Consider the following 15,628-nt stretch of genomic DNA (forward strand, 5'->3'; position numbering starts at 1 on the left):
AAGAGATTTTTTTGCTTATGTATGTGTAATTGAAAATAATTTTCATTGAATTTTTTTCTTATACTTACTGTAAATCGATGCCAATCGATCGTTTTATAAGATTTGCGTGTATTTAATATTTTTATTTAATATTTATTGCAATAAATATTTAATTAATTTTATTTTCCTTATTATATGAGGTTTAGTAATTTGGTGTTAATTTGGTTTGGATTTCCAGGCTGTTTTTATTTTGTGTTGTAATTCTTGAAGCTCCAAGCGTGTTTTTTATTCATAAATTTATTGTATATTTTACTTTTTGGATTATTGGTTATTTATTTTTCCTTTTTTAGTTTTTTATGATTATTTTATGCTAAATTCATTGAAAGAACATTAATATATGTTAAAAAAAAGTAGTTCACTCATTTTATATTATTTTTTTTTACTGAAATTATATATGCACTAAACATTTATTTTAAAATAACTAATATATTTTTAATTTTGTGAAAAAAATGATTTTCCGTGTTAATTTTTGTTATACAAATATGTTTGTTTCATTTAAATATTTATTTCTTGTAGATATTTAAATTGTTGCACTTCTTATATAATAATACATAGAATATTATTTTATTATTTTTTTATATGTGAGATTATGACGATAACAGCAACATTTGATGGATTTTATTTAGTTTTAAAGCAATCTTTTAATAAATTTACATATATATTTTTAGTTTTTTTATTTCCTAATTGAAGTTTTGTGCAGCTGCCTAAAATACATAAAAATATAAATGTATAAGGAATTGTATTGACTATGAAAAACGACAACGAAATGAGGTTAAACTTTTTTCACAATTTTCTTCATACACACACAAGCATACATATACAAATACATATATATGTATATAAAATTCGAATATATGTTTTTAACCTAAAAAAAGGACACTCCTAACAGCTTGAAAATTAAAAAAAAAATTTTAAATATTTTTTGTATAAAAAGCACTTTTTTCCATTAATTTATTTACTTTTTTATGAATATTTTTTATAATGTATACTTTTTTATTGTTTCATTGTTCTTTTTTTTTTGTCTGTTATTTCAAAAGCCAACCGTTCATATCAAACACCAAAACGTAACCAAAAGGCAAAACGTCATGTTAAACTTTACTTAGTCAAATAATGAAAGGGGATAACATCAAAAAAATATTTTCATTCATGCTTTAACAGTGTCTGTTATAATAGTCAATTCGCCGGAGAGAAATATTTTACTTTCAGTTTCTCTTACACTTTTAACATGGCTTAATAGATTAAATTAGGCGAATTTAAGTATTCAAAATGCCGCTACAATTTCTTGATTGCAAATATAACATTATTTATGTTTAAACAAAATAAAAATTAAGCAAAAAAGCCAAATAACTAGTAGTCCATATAAATTTTTTTCGAATTAAATAGACAACTCTATGCTACAAAGTTGTATTATCTTAAAACAATCAATTCTACATGTTGAAATGTTTAATTACAATAGACTAATTTTTGTAATCCTACCTGTTACACATTTTTATTAATAAAACCATAAATTATTCTATATTATGAATACACCTAAAACAAACCTAAACCTTCATTAAGCATACATTAGCATATTCTTGCTAATCACTATATTCCCACATATTTTTTTAGTACTTTAATAACTTACTAAATTCAATTATAAATGTTCAACAAAAGATAATAACATAGTTTATTAATAAATCTATTGGACATAAAAATATACATATGTATGTATGTATGTATGTATGTATGTATGTATGTATGTATGTATGTATGTATGTATGTATGTATGTATGTATGTATGTATGTATGTATGTATGTATGTATGTATGTATGTATGTATGTATGTATGTATGTATGTATGTATGTATGTATATATGTATGTATGTATGTATGTATGTATGTATGTATGTATGTATGTATGTACATATGTATGTATGTCAGTATGTATTGCATTTCCAGTATATCCTACACCACTATATTGGGGAGAGTATCATGTGTTTGTGCTAATGTTTGTAACGCCCAAAGATAAAAGTAATCAAAGTATACCAATTGGTTTAGAATCACTTTCTGGGTCTCCGAGTCCATGTAAACCTCGAGCGAAAGATACAGTATTATGCGTTTGTGTAATGTTAGTAACGCCTTGGCTCAGAACCACTTTCTGGGTCTCCTCGAAATTTAGACATACGTTATTTTATTATTTCAACTAGCCCCCATACAACCGGAGCCCATAATATTTTAGAATCTTTGCAAAAATTGGCAGAACTAAGTTCTTTTGTAATCCTGAATGAATAATTAAAATTTTCGTACTGATCGGACCTGATTTGACCCTAGCCCCTATACAAAGAACATTTCAGAAAATGGCTAGAATGTCCATAATTCACTTCTAAAAACTATAGTTTCACTAAATTGGGTATAATTAACTTTTATATAAAAGTAAATAAAAGTTTTGACCCTTGTCTCCCTATATAGCCTCTTTCAATAAGTGAGGTTTTTAGCAAAAAAATGTTTAAATATTTCAAAATTAATCTAAAATGCAACATAAATGGTTTATTATAAAAAAAATCCAGATTTTAAACATTCTCATGCATAACTGGTGTGGTCGGTCATGCCCGAATATATTTTCTTATTTGTTTTTATATTATTTTTATAAATTTTCTGTCATCTAAATAAAGTAGAGATGAAAAAAAAAACATTTATAATGTAACCACAACAGTAAATAACTGATGTCACTCTAAACTACATTCTCTCATATCAAAAATAACGCATCTCACACACACTTTCAACTAACACGCGATTAATAACTACAATATTTAACATTTTTTTTTAATCCATACAAATACAAAAGTGTGTACAAACATACAAGGCCAGCAATTGAATACACACGCACACACATACAGAAATATGTACTAGTAAACATATGTGTATGTATGTAAGAATGTACTAAATACGATAGTTTATATTAGAGTGTGTTAGTGTGTGTGTGAGTGTGAATAACACTAATACTAACTGTAACAAAGCATAATCGGTAAAATTGAAAGCATGATGTCTAAAGGAAAATGAAAAATGTGAAAAAAATAATAAAAGGTAACAACGATGACAACGTCAAACAGTTTTCCTTTTCAGCTCCGTTTACGAGAATACACAGAAAAAAAGTGTACAATTGCAAAGGAAATGAAAAACAAAAACTGTAAAATAAATTTAAAACTTGAAGAAAAACTTACAAATAATAAAAGAAATTTAGTTTTTCAATAAAATAATGATACTCATACTATAGTTAAAATGAAACTACATACGCCATTGTTGCACAAAACTAAATAAAATGGCGAATGTGGGAAATGGTAACAATTTTAACAATAACATGTTTATTTATTTATATAATTACTTATGTATGTATTAATAATGTATATTCTACTTGTAAATGTTACACTATTAACCTGCCGGTTTGACATAAACTAAATTTTATTTCCTTAAATATTGTTCTTTTCTTTTGGTAGTCAAAGCAGTAAATGAAAAAAAGAAAAAAAAACATGACGTGAGTGTGTTAAAGCACAAGAACGAGGAAAATGGGTAAAAGTTTTATAGTGCTATAGTTTTAAAGTACTTTTTGGTTTATATTAGGGTTTCTATGTCTAAACTGGAAGTTCTAGGGAATTTTTAGAAATTATTCAAATTTTAAATAAAATGTTATTGCTTTTCAAATTACACTTAGTACACCATTAAAGAAATGTAGTAGCCTATAAAAAGTTGATATGTTCCAATTAGATGTATTTAAAACAGTTCCTGTTAAAAACATTTATGTTTTAGTTTTTATAATCCTCTAGCGCATTTACTACAAGATTGTCATAACTCAATAAAAATCATTTCCAGACAAAACGCATTTCATTGTTTAATGACATCTTACTATTTATTAAATAAATGTTCAACAAATCATAGGATTTGAAAAGAAACCATTGCTTTGTGTAGTTAAAAAAAAATCGAAAAATCGGAAACCCTAGTACACGAATACATACATATGTATGTGTAGATGTGATTTAAATAGTATAAATACGAAATTATTTGTTGTTTCAGCTTTTGAAAATGTTTAGTTAACACACATACATACATAAATACAAATGAATATGTACATATTTACATGTATGTGAGTAAAAATTTTGTATAAGTATTTTCCCTTTCATGGTATTCTTTGTAATATTTGTATTATTTTATTTAGTTATTTGGGAGGGGTTCTGTTGAGTTCAACGCAATAAAAGCCTCAAGTTTTATATATTGTTTTATAAAACTATACTTTTTGGTAAAAAAAATACAATAAAAAATATCTACATGCAGACATGCATTGTCGTCACAAATTTACATAACTTTATCTGTGTTTTTTTTTTTGTTTCTGTTCTTTCGTGTTTATTTCATTTCGACTTATAAAGGATAATAGTAATAATTTGTAAAGAATTTTTTTATTTATTATTTTTATTTTTGATGTTGTTCTTGTCGCAGCCTAATGGTTGCCTGTGATGTGGAACGATATGAAACAATTATTTCATGTCGTGTTTTATTTTTGACATACATTCGTACATACGTATGTATGTATATATTTTTCGATTGACACAGCTTTTCCTTATTTTAGTAAATAGCATGTTTTTGGCTTTTTTTGTTATCGAATATACACTAACACATATACAAAAGTAAGTAAAAAATCAATTTTTTTTATTGGTCTTTTCAAGCCACAACTAAAATTTTTATTAAATTTTTTTTAACTATTTTTATCGAGTAACGTAATTTATTAAACATTAAAATGTATTTTCATTTTCTATTTTAGGCTAAAATTGGCAACTACACAACTATCAGCGTAAATAATAGGTACAATGGTACGTATGCTTAACATTTTGAAATCTATAATAATTATCCGTCTAGGACTGATTTAACATATAAAAAATGTCTACAGGAAATAAAAAAACTGATAAAATTCTGATATACAATTAAATTTTTAACAACTTAAATAGAAATATTTTATCTAAATTTGGAATCTAAACAAGTTAATAAAAGGAAACATTAAGAATATACTGATAATTTGATTGAATTATTTAAATTAGTTTTTAGTTTTTGTTATTTTTTTGTAATTAATTTTCATTGTTTTTCAATAGATTTTTATCAGCACAATACTTTAATTCTTCACTTTTTCATATTACATATTTTTTGTTATATTATTTTAAGTTAATAAATCACTTTTATAATATGTTATTGTTAAAAGGTTTATGTTTTATTATGTAGTTTTTTTTGTTGTTTTCACATTTACAAATATTTGATGCAGGTTTTCCTTTCAACTAGGATTTTTATTGTGTTTATAATTATTATATTGGAAAAAAATTAATTTTATTGAAGTTATAAAACTCGTGTTTTTTGTTCCTATTTTTAAACTTCGTACACTGCGGACTTAAAACCGATGCACGCGATGAGTTGTATGGCAACCGTAAGAAGTGATACAAAAAAAAAAAAAAAAACATTCCACAAATTTACTATAAAAAAAATGTGAACAAAAACGATGGCGTCGACAACGTCAACATTACCACCATCATCATTCTCACACACACAAAATAACAACCAACACCATTACAATCCGACTAATATACAGAAATCGAGTACATACACACACACAACACAACTTTTTTTAAATAACGGCGAGGACAACAGTATACGAGAACGAACGAGTACGAATACGAATGGCTGTTTTCGAATACACGCACACATTAACAAACAGACGACTGACTGACTAACGAGTTGAGCAAGCTGAGAGTACTTTAGTTCATAATTCCACAATCGCAAAAACTAAACCAAGAAAAAATCACGCACACACTCACATGTATAAGGAAATATACCAACAAAACTGGGTTTGCGCTGGGGTGGTCATATCCTTTCGTATTGAAAAATTTAATATAAAAAAAACTCGTACTCTTTTTATATTCAAAATCTTCTTCTTAGCTTTCCACAATGAATACATAACCTACGAAAACGAAAAAATCGAAGTATAATTTTTTTCTACACAGAATTGTGATACATTTTTTTTTTAAATATTTTCAGTTTGTGAAAAGAAATATTTAGATTTTAATTTTATATTTAAAGAAATTATGTTTGATCGTTTCTCTATAATATAACTGTAGGTATGTATATTTTTTCAAATTCAAAGAACCTCCTCTTTGTGACCTCTATTAACACAAATACATATACATTTTTTTTATATTTTCTTGGTGGCAGGAAAATCACTTTTTTAATAATATTGATTTTTTCTATTCATTATGATTTTTTTATGTTTATTTATTGAGATGTATGACTTATATTTAATAAATTTTGCAATAGAAAATTGCCTTGAAATAAAATCCTTTCATAATATACATTTTAACTGTATTTTATAAAAAAAAAATCACTATATAACAAGGCTTTTCCATAGAATCCAGAAGAGACACAGAAGGTTGTTGTGTATGTGTATGATTTTTTATTATAAAAAAAAAACTTTATTTTTATATATATATGAATATATAAAAGATTTTAGCGCTGTTGGTTTTACCCGAAATCCGTTCGTCTCCGTGGTTCGCTTAAACTAACGCTCGTAATCCATTTCTACCTCTTACAAACTTAAAGTTTCGTTCAATTTGTAACAAATAATGTTCGGCACTTAACGAAGCACATTGGCGCCCTTCATTGCTCTTTATGACTCACCGCCTCTCTCCAGTGTAAAAACTGACAAAACTACTCGGTCATTAGGACGTACTTATTCAGAAACGCTATAATACATACATGCATATGTATTTCGTATTCCATTACAGTGGTAGAACAAAATAAAAAACAACAACTCAAATGGAAACAAAAAAACTGTTCATTACTTAGAAACCATTGCTTTGAGATTGCTTTAGCAGACAATATTTTCTATGTGTTGTGAAAATAAACTTATTTCGGCCCACAGTTACGTTTTATTTGAAACAAAACACATGAGTTGTTTTCGTTGAGTTTCGTTAAGTTTTCGTTTAGTTTTTTAAGGATGACAGCTGTCAAAGACATTTTTTATACATTTTTATAAGGAAAAACGTTGACTCATTTTCTAAAGTCTACACCTAAATGGAAAAAAAGGATACATTTTCAAAATTAGCATGGCATGGCTTTATTTAAATTAGGCCAATTTGTTTATACATAACTATGTACAGATACTTGTGTGTGTGTGTTTGTTAAATTTGTTTTATAGCCATATAATTCTTTGGAAATATGAAGATAAGGAGGTTAACTTTTTGCATGTTTCATATCGACTTGATAAAGTTTTAAAAATAATATCTTCTTAAAGCATGTTTCTTACATTTAAACTATTACTATAATAGTTCTATTAACTTTTGATCAGTCAGATTTAAAAGTTTGAAAAGTAAGACAACATCCTATATCGTATAATTGAAATATTTTTAAAACAAACAATTTAATGTCTTGAATTGTAACTATAACATATCCTGTTATTCATTTACAAAAAATTGTACACCCCTAATGTGCATTTTTTTTTTAATTTCATGAAATTTTTGTATGTCACTTTTAAACTTATGTTTTTATTAATTTTCAGCGACCATGCATCGGTAGATATTAAAATGTTAATTAAAATTAATTAAAAAACAATCAACAAATTAATTAAACAGTTTTTGCTCTATTTTCTTAATAGCATTGTTCTTTTTGTTGCTTTTCTCCAACGAGTTAATGTTCGAGTATTAACTTTATAAGTGCTGACATCATAAATGGCCCATAATGTCTAGGGTGAGAGTTTTAAAACTCTTCTTTCACTTCACGTTAGCTGTAAAAATAAACAATATTGTTTTTTTTACCTCACTCGTTAATGTTCTGTTTGTTATTTTATATACATACAATCGTACATATATACTATGTATGTATTATTGTTTATTTTTCTTATTCATAAAGGTGCAAGTACGTACATACATACATATGTCAGCATGTATATGTATAAGAATATACATTTATACAAACACTTGCATATTAGTTTAGCTTAATAATATGGAAATGTTTTGCTAGATGAAGTTAAAATATTTTTTTTTTTAATTTATATGTAGATACACCTCCATTAGGAGACAATTTCGTTATTTTTAATAGAATGGCTTTATGTTGTCCCAACGAAGACCGAGCACTGAAGTTTTACTAAAGTTTGACCGCTCCCTTGAACTCTTTTTTTAGATTAATATAATTAAATAATAACGAAATTAAAAAAAACGATTGCAATACATATTTTACTTTCTTAATTACAAAATTTTAAAAAATTCAGCCTACTGTACGTATGAATAATATTATACCGTTTATAAATACGTATACGTAATGGAACATTTCAAAATTTGGTAGAAAATTTAAGTGATATCAATTTTTTCCTATTTTCTTATTTTATCGATCAATTTTTAATGGAAAATACAGATTTTTTAAAAAATTCAGCCTACTGTACGTATGAATTATATTATACCATTTATAAATACGTATACGTAATGGAACATTTCAAAATTTGGTAGAAAATTTAAGTGTTATATATAAGTGATATCAATTTTTTCCTATTTTTTATTATTTTACCGATCGATTTTTAATGGAAAATACAGATTTTTTGTTATATTCTCAATTGGAGCGTTATTTATATTTTCCCCCATTTTTAAAATCGATTTTTAATGAAAAATACAAGTGATCACAATTGTAGCCTTATTTAAGAATCTATAGCCGATTATCTGTGTGTGTTTTTATATAAATATCGATTTTTGATCAAAATTTTTCAAACCGATTTTAAAAAGTGATTGAGAAATAAAAATGTTAAAAGAATACATATAAAAAATCTATTGCAATAAATGTTTGAGTATTATTGAAATAACATTTAAAACCGAATTAATTTTCTTTTGTTAAATATTACTAGATTACAGTGCCTATGGTGCCGGCAAATGTGTTTTAAAAATATTGTATAAAGTTTTTATACCCTACACCAATATAGTGGGGAGGGTATATTGGGTTTGTGTTGATGTTTATTTGATGTCCGTCCGTCCATGTAAACCTTGTAATCAAACTGCAGGTCGCAATTTTGAAGATAATTCAATGAAATTTGGTACATGATCTTCTATTGTCCCAGGGACGGAGCCTATTTAAAATGGTTAAGATCGGTCTATTATTTCACCTTGCCCCCATACAACTGAACCCCTGAATAGGGATTTTAAACCTTGTAATCCAACTACAGGTCGCAGTTTTGATGATAATTCAATGAAATTTGGCACATGATCTTCTATGGTATCGGAGACGAAACCAATTGAAAATGGTTAACAACGGCCCATTATTTCACCTAGCCCCCATACAACTGAACCCGACGAATAGGACTTTTAAGTTGATAATTATGTTTAATATACTCGTATCTCGACAGAAATCTGCAAAAACCAAGTTCTATACTAGCCTTGATGACTCTCATGAATTTTATAATTATAGGATCTCATTTGACCGTAGCCCCTATACAAAGACCCCTTCAAAATGATTTAAATGTCTACAATTTTGTTCAAAAATAAATGGCTTAAGTATATCTGAGGCAAGGTACAATTCAACTTAAATGCTTTATTATGAAAATTAAATCACATTTTATTTTTGTAACAGGTGTAGGGTATTATATGGTCGGCCTCGCTCGACTATAATTTCTTACTTGTTCAAATATGAACTTTTGAAAGCTTTCAGAAAAATATAAAAATTTATATTTTCTCTCCTTTATTATATTTTCTATAGAACGAATCACTGTGCAAGCTAGTAAATATTACATGAACATATCCATATAGTATGTATTTACATACAAATATGTATGTATATGTTTGAAGCTACCTAATTTTATAATTACTTTTTTAATTTCGCTAATTTGTTTAGAGTATTTAAAAAAATATTATATATGTATATTTCCCATCGGACTCTATTTAACATCACCCAGTGGAAAATAATTGCGTATTACATTAGTTAATTTAATCTACACACATGCATACATATTTATGCATGTATTTAAATTAGGATGGTCCATGGCTAATGGTTATAAAATAGTTTTTCAATAATCCTAACTAAAATATAAAACAAGTTTTTTATTCGCCTACAGTCGAAATCTATTAACTGAACAATAGGATGAAAATATATTTGTTTTATATTTCTGCAATGAAAAGTTTCACCAAAGGATTCTATATTATTTTCCATTATAACTTTTTCTACTACCACAGTAAACTATAAAATGACATGGTATTAATTTTGTTATGAGGTAATTACTTTTTTTCAACATAATAATTTAACATTTGCTGTTGTGGTTTGTTACACTTTATTGCGTAAATATATATTATCATTTTCGATTCGAAATCGATTATTACCAAGGTACTTTGATCACCTATGTAGGTCTTACTATTTGATATACTGGATAATTTAATTAAATATTAGTATTAAAATATCATTTCACAAAATATTAAATAAAATTTGATCATTGCTAGAAAGATTTTAAGGGCAGGTCTAACCTCTATATTTTTGTATATGTGCCTATAGTTTTATACATATTCCCACATAAGTATAATTCAAACAAGCAGTATGCCAGTAAAAACTTTACTTATCCGGTTACCAGGCAAGTAATATTGGAGCAAAGTGGATGTTGTTACTTTTGGGGCGAAAAACTAATTATTTTTGTGCGACGAATTTCAAGAAATAACTGGTTATAAATGTGCTTACCCGATTTTCCCAGCTCTACAGTTATCTTCTGTGTTTATTAGACTATCCGCTTACTCAGTGCGCTCCATTAACAAGTTATTTTATAGTACGTTTTGCAATAGTTTTTACATAAAGGTATAAATCGACGTTTTTTGAAACAAAACTACTGATGTTAACTAGGATACGAACCTTCCTACTCCTTCCGAAGTAATGTAATGTATTAAATAGCTAAATTACTCATTCCCAAAATTTGAAAATTTTTTGCTGGGATGTTATTTCAGTCTTTAAAAACGAAAAATTCAAAATAGTATTAATTGGACATGAACTATACATATAGGGCATATAAATATAACTTATAGAAAAATGCAGAAAAAGCAGTTAATAATAAACATTTATGAAAAGTCCTTTCAGTTGACAATATAAACTTCAATTCATATTGTAAAGTTTTCATTGCTGTCCATTTCAACACTATTCGAAGTAAACCATGCATTAAGACATTTACGATGGTTGGTTTTTTATAATATGAATTAAAAATAAATATATGTACGTAAATATATACATATGTATGTATTTAATACATATCTATGTATGTATGTGTACTATATATTTATATCCGAATTGTCGTTTGTTAGTTGATATCGTTTTTCGTGCCACATTATTTTTCTATAAAAAACTAAAGTTCTGATGTGTTTTGTTTTGTTGCTCACATTGATGTTGTCATCGCAACAAAAATATACAAACTGGCAACCAAATAACATACACACACACCAACAAAAAGCAAATAAAAAGGACAATAACATAAAATCCATTCAAATATTAGGTTAAATATTTCAGGACACTCTAGTGAACTATTGAACGATTTTCCACCTTATAAATTCAAACTTGAGTTAAAAAATGTTTAAAACAGTAAACATACATTATATGAATTGCACTAATATCTTAGTAAAAATAATATTAAAATAAAATTTATTTATGTATATATTCGTCAAATATGTAGTTTTGTAAATCATTAAAACTGTAACGAAAATGTCTATAAACACTGTGGACAACCTAATCACTTACACCTCCATTCTAGGAAATAATTATACAATCGTGTACATTGTGTTTTACATACTTGAATGAGTTCATTTTAAATGTCACAATGCAGTCAATTTTACGTGAAGAAAGAAATGCGTTCACTATCCGCACAAATCCACTTTCCCCATCATATCGTAGTACACTGGAACTATTTAAAATATTAATAGTGTGCTTTTTTATACATATTACAAAAATTTCTTAAATCGATTCAACAAATAGATCTTAAAACCCAAAATAATTACATTTTTTTAATTATTTCTTAATAGATATACAAAAATATTTATATAGGCGCGAATACAAAACATTGATATTGAATGTATACAAAGTTACAAACTCATGTCCATTTCAAATTGTATTGATGACATCATACAGAAAAAAATTAAACACTCATACATGCATGTGTATTTATGTATGTACATAAAAGAAGAAAAAATTAAAGGAACGTAAAAGAAAATATGTACAAGTACATCAAATGAAATGAAAATTGAAAGAATATATGACGATAAAAGGCAAATGTAAAGGAAGTATGTGTTATATTCTTTAAAAAGGGAAACGCCGAATAAAGAGGAATAAATAAAAACACTAACACACTCCCAACTCTTACCATCAACAATAATAACCAAATGTTAAAAAAGTATATATTTAATACTCCCTTTTAACATTATTGTTAACCTATTTTGAGTTTTCTCTTTTACAAACTTACTACCCTTTTCAAATATTTCAACATTCCGTTACATCGAATAACGCTTTATAACCGCAGACATACCTACATGTTCTCAAATTATTGCGGCGAATTCGCTTTACAGCAAAAGAGAGTTCAAATTCAAATAGAATTATATTACTTTGCCATGTGTTTTTATGTCCTTTTAATTTGATTCCAACGTTGTTTTTGGATGTTAGTTGACCTCATTAAAACTACAATAAATAGTTGTGATGATATGAGCAATTTTAAATGAAATCTTAGGGCAAATAATAATAAATTTTTCTGTGACATACATATATTTTCTTCTTAAAAAACTTACCTCACTTAGTAAAGAAAATAAATAATAAGATTGTTTAGATTTCTAAATGTATGTGTCCTTTCCGTGTATTTATGTATTCTAAGGCTTTCCCTTAAATAAAATAATATTTATATAAACTATTCTTTAAATTTACCCACAACAATATCATCGAATAGTGGACGACATTTAAGTTTAATTTTTAGTCGAGCGCATAATAAGAATATTCCAGATAATTTACGATGAATAGAATAAATTTCTTCTGGCGGAGGACATAATCGATGTGCCACCATTGTAGGAACCAAATGAGCGATACGTTCAGTAGTATTCTATAAAAATAGACAATAAATAATAGCCAAAGAATGATTTTTAAATAATATGTACTTACTTGTTTGCCAAAATCAAATTCACCCTCATAACGGAACATTTCTCCCAATATCATTACTGCATCTACATGTGCCTCTTCCATTTGTTTAGTTTCATAACCAGTTAGAAAACCCATATCTCTAGAAATTTCCAGAACTCCTTGGCGGTTGTTGTTAACTGCACACATTATTACCTTAAATAATTTAAAGATTTTAGAAAATAAGTGTTCAGAATTAATGCCGGGTTTTTTATTTCTTACTAAGTGAAGAAATTATACTTAGGTTTTGAAATTTGTGTGAAATTTTCAAACTTAAGTAATTTGTTTCCCTTAGTGTGAACTAATTTTTTTTTAAGTCTTTAAGTTTAATTTTAATATGTACACTGATGACCTAAGGTCAAACGAGCATAAATGTTTGCATGTACGTTTGTAATTCTATTAATATTATGCTTACATTTCTGTAATTCCGAATAAACTCTTTTTGATAGAAGCGTGTTGAGCCGAAATCAATTAACATTAGTCGTCTAGAGTCGGCATCGTATAGGAAATTTGACCAATTAGGATCAGTTTGCATACACTGTAGTTCAAATAACTCACGTAAACAAAGCTTTAAAACTGATTCTCCTATATGTTTTCGATGGTCGTAACTGCAAATAAAATAGTAATTGCTTAATGTTATAAACTAACTTCCTAAAATAAAGATTAATTAACTTACCTCATTTCGAAACATTTATCCAAGGGCACACCTGGTACTAATTCAGTTGTTAAAACACTACTCGTTGTCAAATCTCTAATAACGCTGGGAACGTAGTACTCATTATAGGGTGCAACCATTTCTTTAAATTTTTCTGTATACTCAGCTTCTCGAGTATAGTCAACTTCCCAGGTCAATTCACGCTTGGCCACCTTCACCACATTGTCTATGAAAAAACCGTGTGGAAAGACATCCCACACCTTTAACATACCCACCAAGTTGTCTATATCACTTTCTATACTTTGAGCAACACCTGGATATTGTACTTTTATGGCAACAACCATGCCATTTTTCAATGTTGCCCTATGGACTTGACCTATCGAAGCTGCAGCAAAGGGCTTATCGTCAAAATCTTGAATAGAATTACGCCAATCAGGTCCCAGCTGAGTTGACATTACTCTCTCAAGTTGCCAGTCCGGCATATAATCAGCAGCCTGACGAACTCTTTCAAAGGCTTTTGCCAATTGTGGAGACACCACATTGGAGTCTTGTATGGACAAAATTTGACCAATTTTTAAGGCTGCACCTCTTACTTTGCATAGTGTGTCTACTATTCTTTCTGCATTTGCAGGACTAAACAGAGCTTCGGAAACATTTTTGGAACCACCCATTCCTAGCGCTCCCTTCGTTAATTCGTTAATAGTGCCAATTCCTAAACCAGCAAATAGTCCACCAAACGACGCCATTCTTCCCAAACGACTTGACGGAACTTTTCTTTGTTTAGCTACTGTGCTTAGTGAAGGTAAACTTTTTTGTGCTTTCGAATCTGTCGTGTCCACGTTTGTAGAGGTATCTCCAGCTACAAATGTCAATACATTTTTTACATATTCTGTATCAGCTTTGAACTCATCTTTTGTTGACTTTACGGGTTCTGCTGAACTCATTTCTCTTTGAGGTTCCACAACTTGCTTACTTTTTGTTGCTGCCGTGCGTAAGCTAATTTCACGATCTTTGTGTCTTTTAGATAATATATCTTCAAGTTCTTTCAGAGTTATTGAAGAAATATCTAAATTTGCCGCATCTATATTGGATTGCATACTAACACGGTCACTGGTATTGGATGAAGAAGCTCTTTGCTGGTTTATATGTGCTTGAACATTTCCTGCACCTGCACTACCTGTTGCATTCGGAGTACTTGAAAATTGATTTGAATTCATTTTGAACTCTTGTGAAAATCGTACTCCTGCTAATTGCTTTACTCCCTCAGCTACGGCGCAAGTTCTACCTCTGGTTTCTTCTATAAATTCTTGAAGTTTTTTCAATTCTTTTGATGGATTTTGACCAGTTGACTTCAAATATTCAGCTCCCACTTTTAGATTTTCCTCCAACAATTCTCGTATGCTTGAATTAGACCATAAATGTTTGCTTACTTTTCGTTGCTCATGACACAACGCCTCTGCAACCAGTTGCAAACCCCTCAACACCGCTAACACATCTTGACCAGCTCTTGCCATCTTCTACTTATTTATTATATTTCTCGACACAATATAACGCATTTAAACTTAAAATCGCATGTATTAATATTTTTCCTAAATCTAAACTTTGTATGTTTTTCTTTCTTATTTTTATTATGAAATATCTATGAAAAACAAGAAAATACTAACAACTGGCGGTTAATTATATAAAAACAATGATGCCGGACTTTAAAGAAAGAACGCAAACGAACATATGTTCTGTCAGTTTCATTTAGGGATGCCAAGTCACTTGTAT

At 27.9% G+C, this 15,628-nt stretch overlaps 3 protein-coding genes across 46 annotated transcripts in view; 1 reads left to right on the forward strand and 2 right to left on the reverse strand.

Annotated features, from left to right (window-relative positions):
* The window catches only part of LOC119601692 (sodium channel protein para), a 66,999-nt gene extending 60,401 nt beyond the window's left edge, over nt 1-6,598 (reverse strand). For 32 of the 35 annotated variants that reach the window (XM_037953133.1, XM_037953137.1, XM_037952873.1 and 29 more), the window contains exons 1-2: nt 999-1,118; nt 69-349 (exon numbers count right to left, since the gene is read on the reverse strand). The gene's annotated coding sequence lies outside the window, so the exon portion shown is untranslated. Of the gene's footprint in view, nt 1-68; nt 350-517; nt 537-693; nt 744-998; nt 1,127-6,571 lie in introns of those variants that run through there. The other 3 variants (XM_037952822.1, XM_037952840.1, XM_037952847.1) reach the window with 3 other exon arrangements.
* The window catches only part of LOC119601906 (putative mediator of RNA polymerase II transcription subunit 26), a 123,668-nt gene that overhangs the window by 67,819 nt on the left and 40,221 nt on the right, over nt 1-15,628 (forward strand). For all 10 annotated transcript variants that reach the window (XM_037953195.1, XM_037953176.1, XM_037953159.1 and 7 more), the window contains one exon: nt 4,829-4,877. In XM_037953195.1, coding sequence (XP_037809123.1) covers nt 4,875-4,877 — 3 coding nt within the window. In that variant the 5' untranslated portion in view covers nt 4,829-4,874. The remainder of the gene's footprint in view (nt 1-4,828; nt 4,878-15,628) is intronic.
* Nucleotides 12,858-15,553, reverse strand: LOC119601951 (atypical kinase COQ8B, mitochondrial). The gene is made up of 4 exons (XM_037953253.1): nt 13,880-15,553; nt 13,619-13,811; nt 13,189-13,359; nt 12,858-13,129 (listed from the first exon to the last, which is right to left on the reverse strand). The coding sequence occupies exons 1-4, from the start codon at nt 15,370-15,372 to the stop codon at nt 12,941-12,943; spliced, it is 2,046 nt and encodes a 681-aa protein (XP_037809181.1). The 5' UTR covers nt 15,373-15,553; the 3' UTR covers nt 12,858-12,940.

Source organism: Lucilia sericata, unplaced genomic scaffold (assembly GCF_015586225.1).
Source record: "Lucilia sericata isolate MDLA Ls3-8-SP2 unplaced genomic scaffold, ASM1558622v1 Contig000006F_arrow, whole genome shotgun sequence".
Classification (NCBI taxonomy): Eukaryota; Metazoa; Arthropoda; class Insecta; order Diptera; family Calliphoridae; genus Lucilia; species Lucilia sericata.